Source organism: Solanum pennellii, chromosome 3 (genome assembly GCF_001406875.1).
Source record: "Solanum pennellii chromosome 3, SPENNV200".
NCBI classification, from domain to species: Eukaryota; Viridiplantae; Streptophyta; class Magnoliopsida; order Solanales; family Solanaceae; genus Solanum; species Solanum pennellii.
The window spans coordinates 64,018,774-64,045,914 of record NC_028639.1 but is presented as its reverse complement, the minus strand read 5'-3'; the positions used below and the strand labels follow the sequence as shown (position 1 = coordinate 64,045,914).

General features: G+C 30.1%; 3 protein-coding genes and 1 non-coding gene across 4 annotated transcripts; 2 read left to right on the top strand and 2 right to left on the bottom strand.

Annotated features, from left to right (window-relative positions):
* Positions 1-60: 60 nt before the first annotated feature.
* On the bottom strand, positions 61-6,989 carry LOC107015080 (probable protein S-acyltransferase 7). Its single transcript, XM_015215248.2, has 5 exons — positions 6,473-6,989; positions 5,032-5,214; positions 2,046-2,342; positions 871-1,104; positions 61-756 (listed from the first exon to the last, which is right to left on the bottom strand). Exons 1-5 carry the CDS (start codon positions 6,569-6,571, stop codon positions 244-246), a joined length of 1,326 nt encoding a protein of 441 aa, XP_015070734.1. The 5' UTR covers positions 6,572-6,989; the 3' UTR covers positions 61-243.
* Positions 6,990-10,107: 3,118 nt separating this feature from the next.
* TRNAQ-UUG lies at positions 10,108-10,179 on the bottom strand. The gene has a single exon. It is a non-coding gene; the product is annotated as a tRNA-Gln (tRNA).
* Positions 10,180-17,517: 7,338 nt separating this feature from the next.
* On the top strand, positions 17,518-19,652 carry LOC107013569 (bidirectional sugar transporter SWEET14-like). Its single transcript, XM_015213450.2, has 6 exons — positions 17,518-17,569; positions 17,912-17,948; positions 18,043-18,253; positions 18,345-18,506; positions 18,692-18,811; positions 19,308-19,652. The coding sequence occupies exons 1-6, from the start codon at positions 17,518-17,520 to the stop codon at positions 19,554-19,556; spliced, it is 831 nt and encodes a 276-aa protein (XP_015068936.1). The 3' UTR covers positions 19,557-19,652.
* A 3,454-nt stretch (positions 19,653-23,106) lies between these two features.
* On the top strand, positions 23,107-25,241 carry LOC107012371 (bidirectional sugar transporter SWEET10-like). Its single transcript, XM_015212199.2, has 6 exons — positions 23,107-23,259; positions 23,869-23,905; positions 24,025-24,235; positions 24,326-24,487; positions 24,594-24,713; positions 24,792-25,241. The coding sequence occupies exons 1-6, from the start codon at positions 23,217-23,219 to the stop codon at positions 25,065-25,067; spliced, it is 849 nt and encodes a 282-aa protein (XP_015067685.1). The 5' UTR covers positions 23,107-23,216; the 3' UTR covers positions 25,068-25,241.
* Positions 25,242-27,141: the final 1,900 nt, after the last annotated feature.

The following is a 27,141-nucleotide window of genomic DNA, read 5'->3' as shown; positions in this document are numbered from 1 at the left end:
AATTCTTCATTTTGCCTTGCCAGTAGTTAACATTGAACAACCTTGCAAAATAAACACATTGCAAAGAATTTCTGTTGCCTCACACACAAGAAGAAAATTTTAAAACAAAAAAAAAAAAAAAGAAGTAATATACACACAAAGAAGTTAAAGTCAGAAGGGCTGATCCCACCCATAAACTCTGGCTAATGATCTTTACAGTTGTCAGTTCTTTTACAATAGCTTAAACAACACCAAGGTCAGTCACTATTGGTGGTTTTCGGTTGAGAAAGCGCCATTACTGACTGTTATCCTATTTGAATCTCCAATTTCAGATGCCATAGCAACTACATCAGGTGGTATTTCCAAGGTTCCACTTCTTCTTCCCCAACTAGAGCGCCTCGGATGTAGTATACTACGCCCATCTGGCAATGTGGCACCATTTAGCTCTGCGGATATAACTGATAGCTCTTCGTCCTTATCTAACTGATTATCATTTCTAGTCTGTCCTTCAAATTCATTTGCTCCTCTCCTTTCTTCATGCCAAGAAGGTTTCCTTCCCCTTTCTAAATCACTCATTGTTTTCTCCATGTTTGGACTAACAAAACCACCTCCAACTTCACGAGGTGGTAATCCAGGTTCTCTCGCCACTTTGGCTCTGAAGTTGTTCTTGGAAGGAGGTATACTAGTGCAGAATATCTCTGAGAAGTTGTGAAGTACACCTTTGTTATAAGGGTTGACCCTCCTATCATACCGATATCTGAAATTCTCATAGGTTGACTGCAACAGCACAAGATTCAAATGTCAACATGATAGAGAAATAGAACATGAGGGTAAGTTTGATTCTTCCAATAGGAAAAAGAAGCAGATTAAGTTTGAAGAACATAACAATACCTGATTTGTGCCAATAAGATACAAATGGAAGACGCTCAAGCCACCAACAAACCAAACTGATATAAATGTATAAATGATTAGCACAATAGAAGCAGGAGTCTTGGCCATTGCCTTCCAGATTGACGTCTGTTCACCATCCATGATCCTTTTGATATAGACCCAGCAAAAGCCATGCACGTACAAGCAAAGAAGGGTTGTCGAGAAGACAAACATGAAGAAGAAACGGTAATTCCTCTGCACCAACAAACATAATATGGTTAGATTAAAAAAGCTACAGCACTAACATTACAAAAACTTCTCTGAATGCCCAGACATTACGGAAGTAAGCCTTTGCTGTGTGACCAGCATAATGTCTGGCAGTAAAACTATCCAAAGTCTAAGACATGTCTCAACCGTATTACCAGAATCACAGCTTCAAGAGCAAGATTCTTTCAATGGGTTATGATAAAGGGGAAATATACCATTAAAGGTCTGTCTTAAAAGACTTCGTTAAACATATAAATGAAATAAAAAGAGGACACACGTTTTGTTCCAAAGATTCTCAATGCGAATAAAAGTATCGAATCTGCTTTGTTGTAAATACTTGGTCAAAACATACCATTGCAAGAATGACAATATCAGCTACAAAGCCTTAGCCTGAAGAGTTTATGGAAGAAAATGTAAATGGACAAACTGCAGCTCCTTCATGCGCTGTTCTAACCTAATTACTTATAGAGGAAGTAAATTATTATTCAGAAATATGTTTTTTAGGATGAAGTTCTATGGATTCAGGAGAAAGACAGAAAAACAAATTATAAATGGCAGAAAGCGTCTTTTAGGAAAGATAAGTGACTGCCTAGCTATGCACTACAGGTTTTCTCATAAAGACGAGCTTAGATGTGCATGGACAAGTGCAGATTAGGCCACAGCCTGAGAAGTTCAATAACTAGAAAAGAGGGACTAAAGGAAAGAAGAAACATGCAATTTATCTTCATACTGCAAACGAATTCAGAACTAAATGGAAAAATAATGTATCAATGACCACCAACGTATGATACAAATTACCATGGATCGGGAGGATTATTATTGGGAAATGCCATGAATGCATTGTAGGATCAAGAACTAAGTGGAAAAGCATTTCTTTATTTACAGCTTCTACTGTCAGAAGATGCTTGTATTTAGAACCAGATACTCACCAATCCAATGCATTGTCCAACCCAGGGGCAGTGATGATCGAAACGTTCCACACAGTTGTTACAAATTGAACAGTGTGAACAACGTGGAGGCCTGTACAACATGCAGGTGTCACAATATTTGGTTTTCACAGTTATTCCATTGACAGTCACATCCTTGATGCGGGGTAAACGTAATTGGGGAGTTTGACCAGGTCCAGCTAGAGCACTCCCTTCAAAGTTTTCTGGTTCTGGAGGATGAAGGTTGCGAGGAACTATACCGGGATCTCTTCCAGAAGTCAGTAGAAGAAGCACTATGACCTTTGTTAAAAAAAATGATGATTATTATATGTTCCGACTCATAAATCTACACAATTTTGTAGTAGTAAAGTAATGATACAGTAAAAACTACCTATTAAATAGTTAATTTGTTTGAAAACATCAGCCTGAAACATTATGAACTTTTTCCTACTAAGAATTCAGAAGGTTATCTGCTACGTTGTGTACTCTGGGAAAACAAAGTTCTACCTTATGTGATATAAAAAAAGTAAACATAAGACTACAAGAACCTAGTTTCACTCCCTTGTACGGCAGAGAATATTCAAGCAACTTCAAATTTTCCATGATGAACTAACGCAAAAACAAGATGAGATGCAAGGAGTAATGCTTTAGAAAGCTAAAATAAAGCCAGTATTACCAAAGCACTAAGGTATGGCCAACACAGTAAAAGATCAAGTAAGGGAGAAAATTCCAACTATTGCAATTCTGCACACGGAGAAAGCGCAATGAAATCTGGCACATTTCTGCTACCTAAAATTGAACCACATAGAAGGTACATATTATTATCTCTATTTTTGGGCATAAACTTTTTATGCGTCCAGTTAGAAATGTGGATTTGTAAAAAAAAATCATAAAAAAATTCATATCTATAAACCAAAGAAAGGGGAATTCCATTTATGGTAAAAGATTCTGTCATTTCAGTTATTTCTTAAGAAGAAAAAGCCATTCTAGACCAATAAATGAATATTTAACTACAATTCTTCTCCTCAAGATTCCCTAGGTTCCTCATAAATTAGTTGAATCTCTTCAAAACACCATGCAATGTTAACTGTCAAGCATATCTCAAGTGTCATTTTTTTGAGAAATGGAAGTACAAAACTTCTCAAACTGTTGGCAATCGATGTGTTCTGCTTCTAAAACTAAAGAGAACAAGAAGGATTTTTTTCAACTCCAGCAAGTTCACTGACTTCCTAGTCAGACTCTCATGCTCGGTCTTCACACAATGGCCCATCCCTGAAGACCTTCAAAGCTAACTTTAGCTGGAGAGCACTGACCCCCGGATAAGTAAAGATTTATAAATCTTAACTTTTGTCATCAGAAAGTAGCAGTGATACATTACCCCCAAAGATGCACTATACAATCTTCACTGTTTTTTAAACTTCGTCATTATGATCTCCATTGCAATAGCAGACTAGCTTGATTCTCCCAACTTATCAGCAGCTTTTATATGGACTTGCACAAGGATCGCATCACTGCTCTACCTTCAGAAACATATGTTTCTATTCCCTTCCTAGCTTGGGATTGCATAAACCTTGTTTACCATGAAGGGCCAAAAACTATTGGCTCTCTCCTCCCTAGCTTCTAATTACACTGAGACAATGCTAGATCCCTCATGCTCTTTGTAAAAGGACTTTCACTTTGTTTGAATACACCACGCCTTTTTCCCCCAGATGATTTCAATTGTTGATCAACAATACCAATAGAGTCTAGTAAACACTCTTTCGAAAACAACATCCATATCTGTTAAGGGCAGTGGTTCGGTTTGTGCAACCAGAAAAACTGGAAGAACATGGACTAAATATTTGAAACCCCACACATCTTCAAAATATAAGCTGCACTGTCTGGACATGATATATCAAACCCTTGTTTTGACTTTTGAGTAGACACGATTGACATAATCATCGATCCAACACTTTTTTACGGGCATATCAAAAGAGCCAAGTACTTAGCAATGTCTTCAACTATTCAGATAGTTTCTTACTTTAAAATGTGTCTTAGGTACAAAGTTATAAATGCCGACATCCATTACAATCAAAATCAGAAATCATCACAATCACAAAAGCTTTCTGCCATATATAACCATGTCTGCTCCAGGTTCCAGCTACTGGTGCAAAATAAGTATGCTCATCTCATATCGTTTCCAACTACTCTGACACGACTACTTGTATATCTTAGTTTGTTTTTAAAGAGGATAAAATATATAAGCAGTAGTTATCTATAATAGTTATAGGCAGCAGTTAGCAGTTATCTACAGTAGTTATTAGGCAGTTATCTACAGCAGTAACTATTTTTGTGTCAAGAGTTATCTTTATGTTTAGTATAAATATATGTATCTAACAGAGATCCGGTAAGAAGAAGAAAATTATTATATTTATTTTTATATTTAGAGATTTGTCCACTCCATACAGACTTAGTTATTGATTAATGCAGTGTTTAAGATTCTTGCACTTCATTTAATCAGTAAAGCTTTATTTTCATCTTGGTTTCTATCATACTCACTTCATCATCCAATGTCAATATTGAATTACAATCATGTAACCAGGAAAAGGAATAACCGGAGAAAAATGAACAACATTGGGCAAGGAACAGGCAGTCAAACTATTAGGGAAAGTAGTCAAGTTTTTAGAATGAACTAACATCATGGTATTGAGAAGGACACACAGCAATCCAGCTATCATGTTAGATATTTCATAAAGCAGCCCTAGCAAAACTTATTATATCCATATGAATTATGTCCCCTATCTGTATAAATATAAAGGAATTGCTCCAATATGCTTCACTAATAATAATGGAATCAATGGCACAGAGTCAAAAAGAACAAAGACTCTTAACAAACCAATCCAATAAATTCACTTATTATAGAAGAAATCCTATATAATTTCTAATCGGAAGATTAAACACAAGCAAAATCCAAATGATATTGTCAGTGGAAGCAAAAATATACACTTACATATACTGAGAAAACAACGGCTACAACCATAATCGACCACCCCCAGTCACCAGAAAAATCATCCACCAGTTTCCTCGCAACAAAGACACAAAAAACAGCAACTGGGGCGACTATTAGGAAGATAGTCATAAAGACTGACCTGACATCAGGTCCAAAAATGAATCTTCCTTGAAGAATAAATTTCTGCATAATCAAGAGGCACTAATGTCAAGAAAAAGGTATGCACAATCACGACATATGCGCCTTAAGAAGCTTTGTTATTGCAAAGAAATGTCAAAAAAATAGCAATAATACATCTAATTTGAAGAGCTTGTCAATAGTACATGTAGTTGCTTCATTTTAGCGCGAACTAGAATTTTGAGGCATCTCAAAGTTTTGTAGAGCTTTAATTAGCTTACTGATTTCTGCTTACCTTATTTGCTTCTTTTTTTTACTATCTATCCTTCCTTCTGAGGTTTCCTTATAAAGGTATTAAAGGTATTCGGTGTTTACCTTATTTGTCATATTTTACAGAAAATTTGTGAAATTATTATTTTTACTATCTTTTTTGGTCAAGTATGGTAGTGTCAACTTAATTTTTCCAAGTATATCATATGAATAGGAGAGGTTTGGATAGTCTACAAATGCCTCTTTACTGTGTTTTCTTTCATTAGAGTTAATTTTACAGCAGTTAAAGCTCTCATGGAATTACAGTAGGTACTTGTAAGAGAAGACGACTAAGGGATATCAGTGCAATTACTTTTGTTTCCTGCAGAGAGACTTCTCCTACTTTGCATCAACTACAAAACCCTTACCTACACTGAAACCTGAAACATTTACCACCAAATAATTCCATGCACTTCAGAGTCCATTGAGCACTAAACCCTACAAACTGCAGGAATCTGCCCACTATGACAGCAACAGCTATTCTGAGAGCAAAAGTAGTTGTACTTCCACATCTTTTAGTATCATAATTTCATTTTTAAATTGACTTGAATAATCTCATCTTTGAACCACCACCGTTCATGCCATCACACCCAACAAGAAAATCTAAAGTTGAATAATCTTATCTTGAACCACCACCATTCATGCCACTAGGTGAAGTGAAGCTTAGAAGCCACAGAATCAATGCTCTTTAGTCGTTTCAAAAGGACCACAATATATGTCTGCCTTTTCCATCATTCTATAACTAACATTTACAGTATATTACAAGATAATTCCATAATTATCAAGTATTTAAAACTAAGTTCAACAGGTAAAAGTTTAAGCAATCCATTAATTTCAGGGAAAACGGGGGACTAAAATCACTAGTAGCTATTCAACGATCTCAAAAAGTTAATACAATATCAAAGGAATAATTACAAATTAATCAAACATTTGAAAAAATAGAATCCTGAAGTTCCAAAAGAAAATCTGAGATCCCAACATATAGAATAGTATAGGAAAAAGGTCAATCACTTACATTACTTCCCTTCCAGACCTGATAAGTCCGTATAAAGGCGGCCTGATTGGTTGCACCATCGCCGGAATCTGAACTTTTGGGCGGAGCCACTCCATACATCTCTCTTATTTTTTTCTTATCCCTTTCTTCTCTCTCAATCAATCAAAATAAAGCAAAGGATACAATATCTAGTAGTACAAGTTGAATAAGGAAAAGGTCAATGAAAACGAAAAAAAGGTGACTTCGTTCTCTTCTCTCTCAACTTTTTATTCGTATTACTTCAACTGTCGACGCGTAGAACAAGTCAGCCACGCGGAGCCATTTGCGCCAGATCCCGGCGGCAGATACGGCGACGGCGAACGGCGTTTTTTGGTTGGAAGCAGTGAATTTTGATAAGTAGAGATGAAGTTGTTTATTATTAGCTGGAAGAAGAGTGTGTGAGTTGGAATTGAAATGATTGAAGGAGGAGGAAGAGACTCGGGACAACCAACAAAAAAAAATGGGAATTTGAAACTCAGCCTTTTTTGCCTCTTTTCTCTCTTTTAACTCTTTTCATGTGACTTTTACGGCTTACAAATAGCGGGTAAAAAGAAACAAGTCAAGGTAACAAAAAAATGTCGTATCACACTAATTGTTTAGTCAAATTAATAATTAAATTAGATTAAATGCAAATGGAGTGGTAACAAACTATACCTTCTTCGAAATTGAACCTTATTTAATGTCATAAGTAATATTTTCCAAGTTAAAAAGTATATTAATATATCATAATCTTTTTTATTTTCTGTTATTGATATTTATTTTTTAGCTCGTTTAACTGAGGATATCGTATTAATGATATTATTTTTATTTTAATATTTTATTGTAAAGAAAAGTCAACTAAAAGTAAATACTAAGGTGATGTTAACATAACAAAATTTTATTTACTTTTTAAAATTTAATATCTGATAAAATAATGCTATATTATAAAAAAAGAGACAAAAAGATAATATACTTAAAAAGAAGTAGTAGTTTCACTAATGTCAAAGTAAGATTAGAATTTCAATTTAGAAGAAGAAAAAAAAGGTGTCAATAAAATGAAATAGAGTTTTAACTTAAACCTAAAGCAAAAGCAATTCCCACGTATTATTCCAAATTCAGTGTTGGAGTTCATCTGCATGCCGGCAAAGTTGAATGCTAGCTATTAGCTTATATTATATCATTATTAATTACAGCAAATTACATCGATGCTTAGGTTATTCCAGAACAAAAACACAAGAGATCCATCACGATGCCATCCATGAATAAATGGGACGTGGGGCTTCATGAGCAGCTAAGTTATTATTAGCAGTCTAGCATCCCACGTTAAGAAATAAAGGAAGACTACTCTCGAAATTTATGATCTAAAATAAATAATAGAAATTTGTGTGTTTATAAATCATTTTATTATAGAAATATATCATTTTTTTAGACTGACTATAAAAGAAAGCAAGTCATATAGATTGAAACAAAAAAAATAATGAATTACCGCGAAAAACTTCGAAAAATTACTGTGTTAATGTTTTTAAATAATGTAACTATCTAAACATTGTGAAGAGATTAAAAAAAAAATACCAAACATTAATAGCCAACGTGTTGGAAAGCTGACCACATTTTTTCAAGTATACAAGCATGACGCAAAAGGCAGAGGTGCCCCAAAAAATAAAAATATTAGTATTCAACAAAGATGAGTTTTTAGTTGGAATTATATTAACATAATGAAGATTGATATGATGCATGCCAAGTGCCAAATATGTAGCCATTTATTTGTGTTATTTTTTTTCTCATTTTCTTTTTTGTCTATTCAAATAAGCAATCTTCAATCATTATAAGACAAAAAATGAGAGAACAGTTCAAACAAATAAAAAGTAGTTGATATGTAATATTGTGTCAAATTAAAGAACAACAAAATTAGAAACGAGATAAGCGATTGATAAATTTACGCCTTTACTAAATCTATCGTTAGTTCTTAATTTGTCACCTATTAAATATTCTGTACTTTCTAGTTTTTATCATTAATTTATTTTTAGATATTTATTTGTTGTTACGTATAACTTGTTAACTTTACATGAAATTATTTCTTTTTTTTTGTATTTCCTTTTCTAATTAAAGATTCAATCAAGGGGCTTCAATAGATATGCCAAAGAGAGAGTGAAAGGAGGTAAAATCTCACCTTTGCGTTAAAATACTTAGAATTGTGTGTAATACATTTTTACACCTCTGGCATATAAGAGAAAAAAGGAAACGGAAAGGAGAAGGGTTGTTCTTTATCACATGAGCTTACAAAAAGGTTTAATGATCTTTAACATTAAGCGAGAATAAATAAGATGTTGAATATAAAATTGTCCTTTCGCTCGAGTTTCAATTAATGTTAGATTTGCTCTTCACTCGGAATGAAAATACCTACTTTCAACTTAACTCGAATTGAATCTGTTTATCCTTAGTTATACCATATTTTAGTGGAGAAAAATGTTAAATTAGTTATTAAAACGAACAATATTGACTTCTTTCTAGCGCAAATTTTCCCTTTTTTTATATCTTATTACTGGGCTTATAATTATGCGATCTGGGTTTTGTATTGTTGAATGATCAGGCCTCCCTGTATTACAATACATTGGTGTATATATAAAAACGAAACATTTGCTATATTTATAAACTAGATGGCCCAATGGATATTTAGTAAGTTCCCCATAGAAATATCAGATAACTTAGAGATGGTTAAACTTCAATAAATTGCTAGTATTTGTGATTAGGCCATGTCCCACCAATGTTGACTTCTTTGTGGCCCAAAATTTTATTGGATCTTTTGGGTTATTATTGTATTTGTTGGGCTTATAATTTTGCGAAATGGGCTCCACCTGTAGATGGATCTGGCTTTCAGGGTGTGTTGGTACTTGTCCGTTAATAAAACAAGCTTCTTAAAATTGAGAAAAATGACGTTCTTAATCAAAGTAGATAAACAAGTTATATAAGTGACATTTCAAGTTCATTATCTCTTCATCGCTCATCCAACATATCGTCCCCCTCCCCCTGACAATCCTAGTTACGGACACTCTTGACCTCTCACTCCCCACAATATATTCCACCCCCATAGTGTTTTGCTAGATAGGATATAAATAGGAAAAATTTCAGAAATCTTACCTTTAAGTTCTCTTATTACCGTTATCCCTTATTAGTCTTACAAATTCCAAAAATCCCTCATTTTGGCGCATCAGATTAATGTATCAACGCAACAAATTAGTATATCTCGCCCAGCAGATTAGTGTATCATCTATAAAATGTACTTCAAATTAGTGTATCATGTGTAAAATGTAATGTATCTTACTTAACGATTAATGTATCTCGCGAATCAGATTAGTGTATCAGCACTTATATTATTGTATCAGCTTGAGGGATTTTTGTAATTATAAACTTATAAGGGACAAATGATAATTTTGCCTTAAAAGTATTAATTTTTGTCCTTTGCCCATATAAATACTCTGCCCATAGATGATATTTTTGCCTTAGCTAACAAACATTAGATACTAAATAAGAAACTCACTTGTTTTGTGAGAAAACATTTTTCTCCGTACCAAACACACTCTCAGTGTATAGCGTTGCTATTAAAACCAACCAAAATTTGACAGCGAAAAAAAAAGAAAAGGTCCTACCGGGAGTCGAACCCAGGTCGCTGGATTCAAAGTCCAGAGTGCTAACCACTACACCATAGAACCGATGACGTCAACCTCACCATTTCAATTTATATGTTGCTTCGTGTAGACCAAATTAGCTACTTGCTATACTTACAAATTTACCTCTTTCATCAAAGCTAATAAATTCAAGATAAGTCGTTATTACTAGCAATAATTTCCTATTTTATAGAAGTCGAGTTTTATTCTCAAAACTAGCTGAAGATACTTGAAAGTTTGAAGGAACTATTATTATTGAAACTTGAACGCTGCATATAATATAAATTGAAAATATTTCACAAATTACAACTTTATGTTGTGTCCATATTTTGTAGTATCATTTAGGTAGGAATGAAGTGATATTATTGTGCCGTCCAACTTTACCAAATTTAGTACATTCTATAATTAATGAACATATAATTTTCTAAATAAAAAGCAACTTAAAACTTTCCAGATGTTGATGAACATTTCTTTTTAAAATTTTATTCTTAGTGTTAGCCAATCTTACAAAATTATGTTCTTTAATCTATCTGATAAAAAGCAACTTTCCAAATGTCAAATTAAGAACTCTGTTATGTGATTCTTAAATAGGAAATGATTGTTAAATTAAAAATACTTTATTAATGAAAAAGTTTCTCCAAACTGCAAGTAGAATACAATAAAATTCATATATGATTGTACACACTCATATGGTGGAAGTGCACTTTTAACACTACTGGTTTCTCCAACAACAACTGATGGCAACTCCAATCAAATTAAAAAGACTTTCAAAGTGTCTTTATATATACTATATCACTTTCTCATGTATTAAGTGGTAGTTAACATTTGTTGTATAGTGACAGTTCAAATTATTATTTATGTAAGTTATTATAACGCAGCAATATTGTTCCTCTTTTTTATTCCTCGTGCGGCTAGTGAATTGAGTTTAAAAAAAATAAATCTCGGGCATAACTCAGTTTTAGAATTTGTTTCAATAGTTGAAGATTGATCAAGACCACATAAAGAGTCCACTTTCCCATGCCACAAACCATGTGCGACTGTTAACATTCTCTTTAGTACGTTCAGATCTGTCAGCTGAACCGTAAACAAATATGAGTATTCAATATTAGATAAATTGATAATGGAAATAAGTGTGACTCTAATTATATCATGTTAAGATATGGATTTTTTGGTGTTATTCATGCTCAAAAAGTTAACTAATCAGCATAAAGAATCCACTTAAAATTCCATAATTAAATTACGATGTAGAGATTAATTCGTTTCTATTAACTCTAGTGCATCTTATATCCATTAATCAATTATTTTGTATCAACTAATTGGCTAAATTAATGAAGGGAGGATATGAATGTTGGGTATGTAGCAAGAATTGATGGGAAATAAAGGGAAGGAGAGGAATTTGAAAGGTTTAGAACTTGAAAGGTTGGGAACTTGAAAAGTCCTCTAATGCTTTATTGAAAAAGGCAATAGTCCCTCATCGGTAATGGAAAGGAAAATAGGAGAGTTTAAATAAATAAACGCTCCNCTTCGGCTTCGGCTTCGGCTTTGGCTTTGGCTTTGGCTTTGGCTTTGGCTTTGGCAAATGATCGATCGAGAGATAATTTTTTGGACAAAATTTATTTTAATTATTTATTAATTAATTTTAAATGGCCAAAAATTATTTTCAATAAATTAGTTGATAACCGAAATGTTTTCAACTTTTTAGTTAAAACCCGACCCGACTCGGATCCGCGCGAGTGACCCGTTTTAAATTCCGTTATATTCAAAATTTCCCGCCATGACTGTTCTGAAAGGTTGCAACTTTCAGGAACAGTCAATACCATTTGAAAGTTTGCAACCTTTCATTAATGGTCGTGTTAATTCTGAAAGGGTTGCAACCTTTCAGAATATATTCTTCTTGCCTATAAATACCATTCAGTCTTCAGAATATTACTAACGAATTTTCTGATCTTCCTTCTTCTTAAAATCACATTTTTTCTTCGTGTACTTTCCTGCTGTGGATTGATTCGCTGACAGTAGAGTTTTTGGTATCTATACTCTACTGATTAAAATCATTTTACCCTGGGAGGTTATATTCCAAATCAAACCTCGGATACTAGAGGGGAATAATTTCCTTAAGGGGACACTGTGAATTCAGTGGACTTGATTTTCTTCCTAAATTTTCAATAAGAGTATTCCAGATTCTGGTACGTTTTTACAGATTAAATTATTTTATTTCTGTTCATCTTATTTACTGGTTATAAAAATTCTCAGTTACTTCGTGTTTCTGAATGATTTATTAGAACCAGTAATTTCTGATTTTATAACACAGATTGGAAACAATGAACTGTAAAGAAGAAAATCTATACCTGCTCCCAGATTATCACTAATTAAGAAAATATATCGCACAATAGATTACAAGTGATTAGCTTAATTAATTACATGCAACATTATTATGACCAGGACTTGTTACCTTCCGCTGCTCAATAAATTACAATATACACAGTTAAATTTACATAGTTGGATCACTTCAAAAATAATTATGAAAAATTGTATTTTTTAAAATAACCCAACGTGCTACTCTGTCCGATCAGAGTACAGACATCTAAATCCAGTGTTACTATAGATATATATATTAGAGAAAATATTATTTAAAAATTGAAATGATTTATATATCTTTGTAAAAATAATAAATATCAAGATATATAGCACCAATTATTTTGGCGATACAAGTATGGAAAGGACATAATAATGACTTTCATAGCCAATTATATTCCACACATATATATATATAAATAAATAGTTTTAGTCCTAATAAAGTAATTCTAAATCCGCTTTTATTAAATTCTTATAATGTTTGTCTAACTAAGGCTAGATACTTATTTTAATAGGGTAAACAAATCTTGATATCTTATTTTATTGATGGAAGGATTACCATGTAAATTAAATGTTATCTTCTTCATGCATGCAATCGATAATCCAACTATAAAGATCTACTATATATTTCAAAAATCAATCCCAACTGAGTTTCTATAGGTCACTACTAGAAAAATATGAAAGTGGCTTTTAAATCGATTGACAATTTTTAGTTAATTCATCACTAGATAGTTTTTTAGATAATTCATTGTTAATTCTTAAATAAATGAAATTACCATGATGAGATCATGTGGTTCCACATGTAACCATAAGTAATTGGGTAAAGACAGGTGACTTTTAAAAAGCAATTAGAGATAAAGCGCAATACCCTTTTGCTTATCACACTTTACAAGTTCATCTGGAACACTCCATAATTTAAGGACATACTGTTTAATATATTTATAAATACTTATTTTCAACAAATTTTAAGTGATAGCAAAAAAATTGATATTATAAATAATAATTTTATTGAAAAATAATATGGTGTATAAATATATATATTTTTTTAATCTTCCCTTTAAATTTTCTTCGTGATTTGAGAATGTTACTGATATATTTATTGAATGTATGATTATTTAAATTTATTTGTGATTCTTTTCGAAGTATTGATTGATAAAAAGAGTCCGATTATATTATGATCTCTTTATAATTATTATCAAAGAGTTCATGAGATATTCGATATGCCTCTTTTGAAGAATATATTACCCTTTATATATATGTGAGATATAGGGTTTACGATAAAGTAATTTCCAAGAACTTTTAACTAAAATTTGTCTCATCTTATAGTGTCCACAATTTTTTGTCTACGATTAAGTATCTAGTCAAATTTTTAAGAATCATTTGACAGTGTGTGTGAAAATAATATTGAATAGAGTATATTAGTAATGCATACACTAACAATATTTGCATTAGTTATATATTCTAAAATTATTTCTTATACAGCGTGTGATTTGATCACACTTTGATATATTATAAATAAAATACATTGCCTAACTTCTATTTACGGGTAGTTCGATCATTAATCAATCTAAAGCATGTGTTGTTATTCTTTAAAAGTTTAGGGTCGTTGATAGAGTACATAAGAATATGTTAAATGGAGTGTATTAGTAATGCTTGTATTATCAATGCATGTATTAGTTATGCTTGTATTAATTATACATATATAAATTATTTTTATGCATTGTTTGATTTGGTCCATTAAAAATAGCATGTATTGCATAAAATATATTATTTACAAAGATAACCTCCACTATTATGGTAGAAAAGATGTACAAAGATTTTAAGGGGTAATTGAATTTCTTATCATATTAATGTAGGCATTTAAATCATTATAATATTAATAACTAGAAATTCATGATATTAGTAATACACGCATTAATACGAATAAAGCGTATAACATAGATTAAAAAAGAATATCAACTACCAAACATATTATTTTCGTAATACATAATAGAGTATCATCTAACTAATACTACATAAGTTTAAAAAAAAGTACTAAACAAGATACTAAAAAGATTTTCGTTCCACTGCTCTACCAATCGAGCTATTTCGACTATTCTCAATCCAGATTGAAACTGGTGGCACAATAATTTATGCATTATTTTTTATATTTTCGAACTACCCGTTAAAGTTATTGAACGATAGCTACATTAATATAGTATTTGTATAGTACTTTGCTAATTGACAGATGCAAGTTATAGGGGCATTCAAGTACTGTTAAACAAGTGTTACGTATATATATATAATATAATTTCTTTTATAAAAGGTACTGCTACGTTTTTTAGCACCTGAAAGGGAAAAAAAAGGTAATAAATTTTTTTTAAAAAAAAGAAGTAAAGGGAAGTTCATGATATATAATGCAAAAATCTGAAATAGGCGGAAAGTTGTGAATTATTGGAGTAAAAAAAAGGTGGTTTAATACCTGTCTATTTAATTTGACGGTCAATAATAAACAAGTAGTAGTACTGTATATACGCAATTATTATTATGCATGTGTTTCTTTTTTTTCTTCTTTTAATTCAAAACTGGAATAGACTTCGTGTTGAATTTTTAGTGTTGCGTTCTGATTGATGAAAGCACATTTTATATTATCGATATCAAGTTTATTATCTGAATAAAAGAGGAAAATTATGGACTAATCGATATTAATTTCATACAATTAAAAATATAATTATTTATATATTATTCTTTTCATATCTCATTCATAAAATTATTGTTATTGTATTTAATCGATGGAATTACATAATGTGTTCACTTGAGAAAAAAAAAAGTCATGTCAACCATGGACTAGCTAGTCAAAGAAAAAAGCAAAATGTCACACATTTAGTTTTGCCTATATTGGATATAGATTACAAAATGACTAAACTATCACCTGAAATTTTAATTAGGAATATATCATTAAAAAAAAAAATTGGAGCTTTTTTTTTTGGCAACTATTTAGTTAATAATCTTTTTCTTTTTGCAACTTAAAGGACAGTATAGACAATGATCTGAACTCTAAGGAAGTAAATTGAAGATTTTATATTATAGCCTAAATTTTTTTGAACATAATTAGACGATTTTCTCCGTTAATCAGTCAGCCAGATATCACTTACACAACTGGATCCATTTGTTTGACAAGTTCTTTGTGGCGTCTTAACACATTTATTTCATTTCTTTGACTTAGCTAATTCTCCATAATTAACATAAATATTTTGCTAAATGAACAAATTATATTCCCATCAAATACGTGACAGTTGACCATTTTCAACACACAAAAATGTTTGACAAAATAAAAAAATGACCATTTTCAAAGAAATTAAAAGATAAAAATTACTTAGAATTATGTTTAATGAATTACTACTTTAATTAATTAATTTATCCCAACATCAAGGGATGTTTTTGTCATTTTGTTCTTGGAAACACAAGGTTATGATGTGCTGCCATCCAACATAGTTTCTATCAAAGGGGTATTAAGCTGACTAGGCTAGCTTAGATACTGGGTTAAAAGCACCAATTTTTTTAAAGTTCCTAGGTCAAATTAAATACTTTTATCTAACAACCAAGATCTATGGCTTTACTTTTTCACATAATATATATGTACTAATTTAATTCACTAATAATTTATTCGTATCAAATATTTATATTAAATTAATTAAACATGTACATAACATATAACTATTACTTTATTATAATTAATTAATATATATTTTTATTTATTTAATTAATTTAACGTAAATATCGAGTTAATATTTACCACTTCTCTTTCTCTTTCCGTTATCAGATCTCCTATGTAACTGTAATTTTGTTTTTAAAAAGTAGAAGCTTCTGGTCAAAATGCAATGGACTAAAAGTTCAGTCCTCCAAAAATAGACGGCCACGAAATGCTATGTCCCATTCCTTTTTTCGAATTAAGTTACATGCATCGTTATCTTAAAACATGTTTTAAATTATTATTATTATGACATTTATATCATAATTATAATTTTCTTTTGTACTTTTTATTAAATTAAATTATCAATTATGTTCGTTATGTTTTAGTTTATAATTATCTAATTAATGGCCAGATTTACAACCCCCCCCCTGGTTCTGTTACTTGTCGTGGTTCGTTTTGTTTTTTTAAAAAGTTAAATGGTACGAATTTTGATCAACTAGTATTCTTTTATCATAATATAGTTTTAAATATTTAAATTTTAAATTTGTAAAATTAAATTAATCTAATTCAAGTTTACTTTTAGAAAATTAGTGATGAAATTGACTTTCATGAAGCAAAATATGACAAATAAAAGAAAACAAAAAAAGTATGTTTACCGGTAAAAGCGTGGAACTTTAAGTTTGAGGTCTTGATAAATAATTTGAGATATTAAAAAAAATATAATTATCTTTTAATGATATATTAAAAATAAATATTTATTTTTGAAATACTGAACGACTAAAAGTAAAGAGACTAAAGTGTTTAAATTTGCATGTATTATCACCCAAAAATATCTATAGCGTAGAACTTAAGTTTGAGGTCTTGATAAAATGATTTGAGAAATAAAAAAAATGTACTTATCTTTTTTTGATATATTAAAAATAAAGATTTATTTTTAAAATAGTGAACAACTAAAAGTGAAGATACGAGTTTAATTTTTGCATTTACTATCACCCAAAAATATCTATCTTAAAATATAGAATTTAAATATTATTATTACCTAACTATTACTGTCTAATGGTGTGAAAACTGTTTAATGACGGTGCTTAAACTAATTTTTAATATTTAGTTTTGCTAGAGTTGCGGAGGAGATAGGAGTTTAATTATATATATTTTTTGTAGTTAGTGGGGGCTAATATATAGTGTCAGCATTTTGTCGTGCTTAAGTAACAATTCTATGCATAAAACTCTTCTTCATGTACTATAAATATGTGACCATCACCCTTGTTTATCATCAACAAATACTAATTAGCCTTTACATTTTACTCTTAATTTTAATTCTAGTTCTTTCTTTGAGAATAGAAGAAAGAAAAGAAAAAATGACTAGTGTCTCTCATACTCATCCTTTGGTCTACACCTTTGGCATTTTGGGTAAAATTTCAATCATATTTTCATGTGCATGCCTTTGTTTATAACTTCACTCGTAGCATAGAATCTAACAACCAATTTTACTGTTTAGCTATAGAATTTGTTCGTAAGCAAGTTGGGTTCTATTTTGTTTCTATTAATATACTAGCTCTTACAAATTACAATCTAGCTGGATCTAGGAAGTATATCTAAACTAACTCTTATGAAATTAATTAATTAACACATCAAAAATAGATAAAACTATAATTACATGCATTAAAATAGAATAATTTTTTTGTTTGTTTGAGAAATATATATAGGAGAAGTAATTAATATATGTCTTTTCCATTTGTGACAATGTTGCAGGTAACTTAGTTTCCTTCATGGTGTTTATTGCCCCAGTGTGAGTTATTTCTCCAAAAATAATTACACATACAAACTTTAATTTATGCACATTTTTATTTTTTTTTAAACATATATATATCATGATTTTGCAGGCCAACATTTTACAGGATTGTTAAGAAGAAATCATCGGAAGGGTTCCATTCATTACCATATGTTGTTGGATTATTTAGTGCAATGCTTTGGATTTACTATGCAATGGTTAAAACTAATGTTACACTTCTCATCACCATCAACTCTTTTGGTTGCATTGCTGAGACCATTTACGTCGCGATTTATTTTACTTACGCTACAAAAAAAGCAAGGGTATACATATAAATTTCTTATATATATATGTGTGTGCCTTTTTATTTGTAACGCGATTTTGTGATTTATGAAAAATGAAAATGTGTTGCAGATGAAAACATTAGGACTTGTCCTACTGTTGAATTTTGGTGTCTTTGGATTGATTCTTTTCCTCACACAAATTTTATGCCAAGGAACAAAAAGAGCTGAAGTTATTGGATGGATTTGCATGGCTTTTTCTATCAGTGTATTTGTTGCACCTCTAAGCATTATGGTAATTAACTTTGAATATATATTTATTTTTTTTAAGTTTTACGATTCTTTGTTATGCTTTTATAATTAGGGGCTTAGGGTGTTCTTTAAATTTTTAATTATGATAACTTAGTTATTTAGTGCCTAGACATTTCTCTAATTAACACCATTTAATTCTTTCTTCTTCTTTTTTTTGTAAAATTGCAGGGACGTGTAATAAGGACCAAAAGTGTGGAATTCATGCCATTTAACTTGTCATTAGCTCTTACAGTTAGTGCTGTAATGTGGTTTTTCTATGGTTTGCTTTTGAAGGACGTCTATGTCGCGGTAATTATTTTATAAGTTGCTTCGTCAATCGTAATTTAAGTGACATTTTTTATTTTTCAAATTTCAAATTATTTAAACTTTAATCGACATTTTAAAATGTATGTTTTCATTGTATTGTATTGAGAAAGATCGATACTTTTTATGTTGCTTTTAAAAAATCCAAATTATAATTTTTTTTAAATGTTAGAGTTGATCCAAATTAACTTAGAAAATTAGTTAAATTGACTATCAATTAAATGTCGCATGAACACATTTAATGTCATCAAGGATAAAAAACTATATATATATATATATATCCTCAAGTGCCAGATATGAATGTTTTCTGAATTTCATACGGGACTACTTACTGATATAAAGTTCACTTTTGGCTTATCAAAAAAGTTTATATAATTATTATTTAGATGACCTAATAGGATTATAAGTTAAATTGGCTTAACATAATTTGTGCCCATATGACTAATGTTTGTTGTTGTTGGGGAACATAATAAAAAATCAGGTACCAAATATACCGGGAATGATACTTGGAGTGCTTCAAATGATACTATATGGATTATACAGAAATTCTAAGTCAAACAACGTCGCAACAGAAAAAGAATTACCCATCGTGGTAAAGGTGGATCAAGAGCAGCCAACAAAAGTCAATTCTGAAGTTTATCCAGTTAATATTTCATCCTTGGACAGTGAAAATGGAGAAACTAAAGATGGTAAAAATCTTCAAGATCCCCAAATTAACTCTCAAGTTTAAGAAAGACTTGGAGACAATACTTTGGAGGGTGCTACTAAACTAATCCTTATAATTGAGGGGCCTTTTCTGAAAGGTTTTCTTAAAAACTGGGCCTCAACTTATTCTATATCTATATGTTCATGGTCCAATTGTATGTAATGTACTATTTTGTGATTTAGTAGTAACTACGAGTTACATGAGTTCCAAATTTATTTGGAATACTACTAATCTCGATATCATGTATGGCTTACACGTTACATATATATATATATATATATAAAATTACTTCTTCCTATATTTGTTATTCTATTTCGTCTTTTAAAATTTTAATTGCAAATAGTAAAGTAGATTTTTACCATGAAAATGTACCTAATAATGTGCTAATTACATATTTCTTAGGTTATCTTACATAAATCTCACTAGTTTAGGAGTTAATTATTTAGACACACTAATTTATAATATTACGAATTTTGTAAGATTTTAGTGAATCCAAATATGTCTATATGCATGTATCTCAGGATACATGTGTGAAGTCAAATCAATGTATATACTGTATTCAAGTATATTCACATGTATATGTGATACATAACAAATTTTGCTTGTCTCTCTCCCAGCTTGCTCGCTACTCTCCTGTGCATCTAGCATCTCAGATGCATGCAAATCACATCAAATATATATTGTTTTATTATTAGGTGATAAACACAGAGACGAATCCACCTTAAGAAAGGTAAATGAAATCTACTCCTTCGATCTGTTTCTCGTATAAACACCCTGAAAGAGAAACAAAACAGAATTGTGAAAATTTTGCAGCCAATTAAAGTAGTGAAAATTAGGCCTGAAATTAGATATACTATACAAAATTAGTTTATGATCAATGTAATGCATTCTGTTTTGACAGATGCGTGTTTTAAAGTTAGATTAATCTGAATTTATAAAAAAAAAAAGTTATCAAAATAATTTCTACTCCCATATGTCCCTGCAAAAGTACATGAAATGATCAACTATTTTATTATTGAATGAAGTCTAAATAATTTATGTAACCTTTTTACAAAGAATAAAAATCAACTAAGCGATAGGTACGCATATAATAGTATATTTTTTTTGTTTCAAACGTATAGATTAACATTATTACACCACGAATAATTAAAGCTATATTGTGGTCGACGGTAGTGGCATAACTACATTTTGTTTTATTTCTATTGTTTTTTTTTTTCATTTGATGTTTGATAGTGCTCTGTAGCTCGATTAAATTTAAATTTAAATCAAAAAGTCCCTAAAGTGTTGTTTAACAAAACAACTCAGTATTTAAAGTGATTCAAATTCTAGACCTCTCATGATCTTTTAGTATTGCTTCTTGTTTACTCTATTTTATAACCAAAAAATAATTTATAGTGTATTGTTCAATAATTGAGAATGTACATAATTGAATTCGAAGGCATGTATTGGCTGCTGAAATTAGGAGAACTGTTGCCACATAAATCCTAAAGGTTCGTCGTTTAATTGTCTCCCACCATTTTCCCTTTTTTATTTTAAAGGGAAAAAGGATTAAATCTTATCCAATTTAAAGGGGAAAAAAGTTCAAAAGACGATAATATTATATACGTATTTAGGCATTACTAGAAAACATTTCTATTATGCATATTTGGACACAATATTAATTATTCCAAGCCACTATATATAACAAATAAAGGATTTATAATTCAAGCTATATCATATTTAAGGATAGTGGGAAAATATGAGTATTCCAACACTTTATATAAATATTGCTAAAGGTTTTAACGATTTTAAATGTAATAATATTAACTCAATTGCTGTGAAATACTTTTACAAAAATAAATATTGTTGCTAAAAGAAAAATATATTACTACTAAATATCTCTATAATAATTGTGTCGTTCGCCCCTTAAATTTAACTTGAATTTAATACTTCATCCATTTTAATTTATATGATGCACTATTTGAGATTTAACAAAAAAAAAGAAGATATATTTCTGAAACTATTGTAGTCTTAAACATGCTACTATAAGATTTGTTAAGCATGTGCTGTGATATTAAACTCGTCATCTCAAATAAAAATAAAAAGTTTAAAATTAAATTATTCTCAAAAATTGAAATATATACTTATTTTAGACGGACTAATAAGGAAATGTTGTTACATTATATTAAGAGGAACATGAATGGAGGGAGTTGATATAAAACAATTTCTGATTTCCATATATGATCGATGATAGCAATGATTTTGATTTTTGAAGCAAAAAAGTTGATTAAAATGAAGTTGATAAGGTGCAAAATATGGAAATGTATACATTAAAATGTCGAATAATTATATAGAAGACTAATCCCATGATAAATGGATTAGACTGGTCTTCACGCTTTTTTGTGAAGCCTAATTCGTAAATTTAAAAGCATATTAGCATCAGCCACTTATGCTTAACATGTCATTAACAATTTAAATTTGTGATCAATTTCATTGTACATACAGATATATATAAAAATATGACATAATCCACCAAGACGTGATAAGCCTATTAAAGCAAAATTCATCAGCCACTCTACCAAAAATGATATTTTCATTAATGTAAAAAGATCTCGAATCTAATGCGTATACCTTAAAAGTTAGATACAAAAATAGTATTGTCTAGATTTTATATAAGAAGTCTATTTATCGTATTAACTAATTATGTAGGATTTTTTCATTCTTCAACATCCCCATATCATGCCTGGGCTGGACATCTGAAGCATGGGCAATTTACTTTTTAGTTTGGGGGCGCAACATCCGGTGAGATGAGTTCTATTTTGATGCTATGTAAAATTAGGTGTTGAACCTAACCTACACTCCGAATACTAGCTCAAAGGGAAGAGATCGATTGTCAAAAACCTTATAAATCACCCATCTTATTAACTATCGAATTCAGAAGCGGAATCAGGATTAAAAGTTTGAGGGTTCTAAATTTTAGGACGGATTGAACCCACAACACTAGTGTGGAAAACATTTCCACCGACTTTTCCTTACCACCAAATTGTCAATGAATTTTGTTACGGGGTGTATTCATTTAATTTTCTAATAAATATAGGGTCAACAAAAAAGCTAGTGGGTTCGTTCAAACCCATAAACCTCCACCTAGCTCTTCCCCTACTACCGATTTTCGAGTCTTTTATTTTTCATGGAGCCAAAAAACATCTATTATTGGTGCCAATTGGCAAACATTGATAGGTGCCTCCCATCATTTGTTGATTGTTTTTTTTTGCTGACTAGGGTCACATTATTTGTATATAAAATAAATGAGGATCAAATTAAAACTTTTTTCAAAATTTTAGTGCCATGGTTGGAAGCTTTAGTGCCTCATAGATAGGACGATGACATAATAAAAGAGAAAAATGGGACCTTTTATTTTGAGGATATATCAAGCCCAAAAAGGTTAAAGGATGAAAAGGTGTTTTGTTTTGTATACAAATTGAATTATAACGCATAAAGCACTAATTGACATAAAAATTAAAATTGGAAAACTATAGAACATATATATCCAATAATATTATATACTTGTAGCCTTGCTATATAAATACGTGAAGTGAGCACTCCTCATTTCATTATCAATCAAGTACTTGCAATTATTTGTAAGTGAGAGATTAACAAAGATAGAAATTTCCATTTTGAGAAAAAAAAAAAGAAGAAGAAAAAGAGATGGCTATTGCTGGTCATTGGGCATTTGTTTTTGGTGTCCTTGGTAAAATCTTTTTTTCTTTTTACTTTTAGAATTGAATTGACAAAATACTTGAGTTACACACATGTTAGTCTATGCAATTGTTATACAACTATTGTATATTTACCTATTATAGCATATAGTTTATTTTATTTAAAAGATGACAAATGTCACATTTTAAATACAATATTTTTTATTTTAATCCGTTTAAAAAGAAAGTCATATTTTGATAAATTTTTCTATTATTCTTTAAAATATGAATTATAGTCACACAAATTATCAAAAAGTATTTTAATAAATAATTTTTATCAAATCAAATAGTATCACATAAATCACTTAATTACTTTTTGTTTTTCCGTTTACATTAGTAGTTGGAAAATCTATATAAGTCAAAAGTAGGCCAATAACAAATTTATATTATGACTCACACTTAAAGACAAATCCCTAAATTCTCTAATTAAGTGGAAGTTTCAATCATTTCATCGTACCTCAATCATTAACATAAATAATTTAATCATTCCTAATGGATCTTTATTGTTATTTTATTATCTCTTCCAATTATTCATAATTTGTTTAATTACCAAGAATTAATTAATTCCTTTATTGACCTTGAATTTTCAATTAATCTTGCAGGAAATATTATCTCGTTTATTGTTTTCCTTTCTCCAATGTAAGTCATCGATCTAGCATGTTGCCCCTATTCATTTCTATAATCATTAATAATTTCACGTTATAATAAGTGAATAAAATTGAACGTTACATGGTACTTAATTATTATAATATTTGCAGACCAACATTTAATAAAATTTACAAGAAGAAATCAACTGAAGGATATCAATCAATTCCATACGTGATTGCTCTCTTTAGCTGCATGCTTTGGATTTACTATGCATTTTTGAAGACAAACACAACACTTCTCATAACAATTAACTCATTTGGAATGCTCATTGAAACTATCTACGTTAGCCTCTTCCTTTACTATGCACCAAAGAAAGCCAGGGTAAGTTTTTTTTTTTTTTTAAATCATTATTTCCATTTTATAATAATAAAAAGGAAGAAAAGTATAATATAATTTTTTTTATTAATTCAGGTTAATACTGTGAAAATGCTACTTTTAACCGTTGTTGGTGGATTTGGTGCAATAATCCTAGTCACTCAATTTCTATTCAAAGGAGTTGTTCGTGGACAAATTGTTGGATGGATTTGCCTTATTTTCTCCTTATGTGTATTTGTTGCACCCTTAGGCATTGTGGTAAGCTTCAAAACTTACTTCTCGATTTTATCATGTTATAACAGGTTATCTGTCTTATTTTAAAAATTAATGCTTATTAAACATTATGCGCGTTTTATTTATGCAGAGACAAGTTATTAAAACAAAGAGTGTGGAATACATGCCAATTCTTCTATCAGTTTTTCTAACAATAAGTGCTGTGATGTGGTTTTTCTACGGTCTTCTACTAAAAGATGTTAACATTGCAGTAAGTTAATTATCTTATTATAGTACTTATTTATCTAATTAATGTGGTTGGAATAATTAAAATTATCTTGTAATGTAGGCTCCAAATATATTGGGATTCATTTTTGGTATACTCCAAATGATTCTCTATGCGATGTATCGCAAAAAACATAAGCCCATCGTTAACGTTAATGTTGAGGTGCAAAATCCAGTTATAATATTGGACGATAACAAGAAGATTCCAGAATTAACCGAAGAACAAATAATCGATATAGTGAAGCTTGGTAAATTGGTTTGTTCTGGAAAAATTCAAATGGCTTCAACTCTGAATCAAAATGCAGCTAAAGAAGTGAAGCAGCAAACTGAGGAGGCTTAAGACTTTTCTAAACCTAAAAAGATGCATGTGTATTGATTATTTTTAACAAAATTCACCACTGTGTTTTGATGGGAATCAAGTTTGTTAAGTGTGTTGTAATTAAGTTTCAACTCATGTGATTTCATTTCTCAATTAAATTTCAAAGCTCCCTTAATCTTGGGATTTTTCGTTTAACTCCGTTAATCTCATGTTTAATTAAATTTCCTTTTATCATAATGTTACAATATTGAAATGGCTAATATTTAAAAACTAGCGGTACTTACCCTTACTTTGTACAACAAAAATAAAGAAGCGTCAATTTTGTTCACCAATATCGGCCGGATAAGAATTTGATATACTCGAATTACCATATGCAAATATTTCTATTATATTTACTAATTATATGTAGCTTGAAATAATTATATTTTATATAACTAACTAATAATTTTATATATACTAGATCTCAAGTTAGATACACCTAGATACATATTTTATACATTTAGATACATATTTTATACATTTAGATACATATTGTTTGTGTGTATATATAGGGAGAGAGGCGAGTAGGTTTGTCTATGTATCTCAGATACATGTGAATCACGCGTTAGATATATACTAGATGCATATAAATCTATTTGGATACAATGTATTTAAAGCAAATTACACCTAGTTTTGACCCAAACCATATTTGGTAGCTTGTTGAAAGTAAGTTTCATTAACGATTTAAAATTCTGTATAACTAATATATTATACGTGTATAAATTATGAAAGGAAATCAGACTTTTCCTTTTATGCTTGATTTGTATTTTTCAAAAAAAATAAATAAATTATATACATAAATATGATAAAATTGGAGTTCTCTCTAAAATCCCTTTCCCTTTGCCCGTTGAACTTCTCCAAGTTTTTTGTATCTCTCAATATTTGAGCCTAAATGAAATTTTTGTTCCTTAACCATTTTTTCTTTTAAATTTGGTTTAGTGAGGTGAGTTAAACTCAATACATAATTTGACATATATAAAATTTAGATCCGAAATATATAGGCTCTCAAGAAATTGGACAAATGTGGAGGGTAGAAATATCCTTAATATAAAAATGTGTACACATCGGACCGGAAAGTGGAAGAGTGAATAAAGAATGTTTAGATCCGAGCAGTGAAGACATTAGAATTTTCATTTAGAGGATTTAAAATATTATGAAGTAAACATATAAACTAGGCCCGACCTAGCCAAAATAGTTCAAAAATAATTATAAACATATATGAATAATATAATTTTCCAACTAAATTGGTCCGATTGAACCCTTATCCTTAGATGTCGCAGCGCGACTATGCCTCAACCTTTGAATTCGATTTGAGGCATAGTTTTCTTAGAATATGACTTAGGTTCAAGAGCTAATTTAACTACGTAAACTTTCTCTTTCTCTCTCCAATAAGGCCCATTCTTCACAATACTTGTCCCTTAATCATTGGAATATCCATTTTTTTGAAAAAAAAAATATATATTAGAGCAATCTTCACTTTTTAAAATACAAAATCTTCTTTATTTATGTTAGTACAATTAATCGTGCAAACACTATAGTATCAGTCAGAGTATAAATTACTACAAGTAGAGAAGACCAAACATAATGGAGAAGCACCATGCTAACGTTAGCACATAAGGATGCAAAGATTCTTCCCCATTTTTTGTTCAAATTCAAAGATTCTTCATAGGTAGATTCTACCCCAGACCTACACTCATTAATTTCATACATATTGCTATGGTGACCAAAAAGTAACCAACTATATATTATGGGAATCACTGCCCAATAATTATTTTTTTTCTTATCAAGTATATATATGTTGCAATTTAGTGTTAGACTTACGACGGTGGAAAACATATGAGCCGCTGATTTCATTGATTAATTTATTATAAATTTTTTACAACTATTTTAGTCACATTATTATATAAGGGCATTTTGTTTCATTCAAATTATATATAGGTTTAGGAAATACATTTTTTTATATAATCAGAATACACCGACAACTTGTTAATTTTGATAACAAATTTTACTTGGATATAACAATAATGGTTTGTTTTAATTAAACATATATATATAT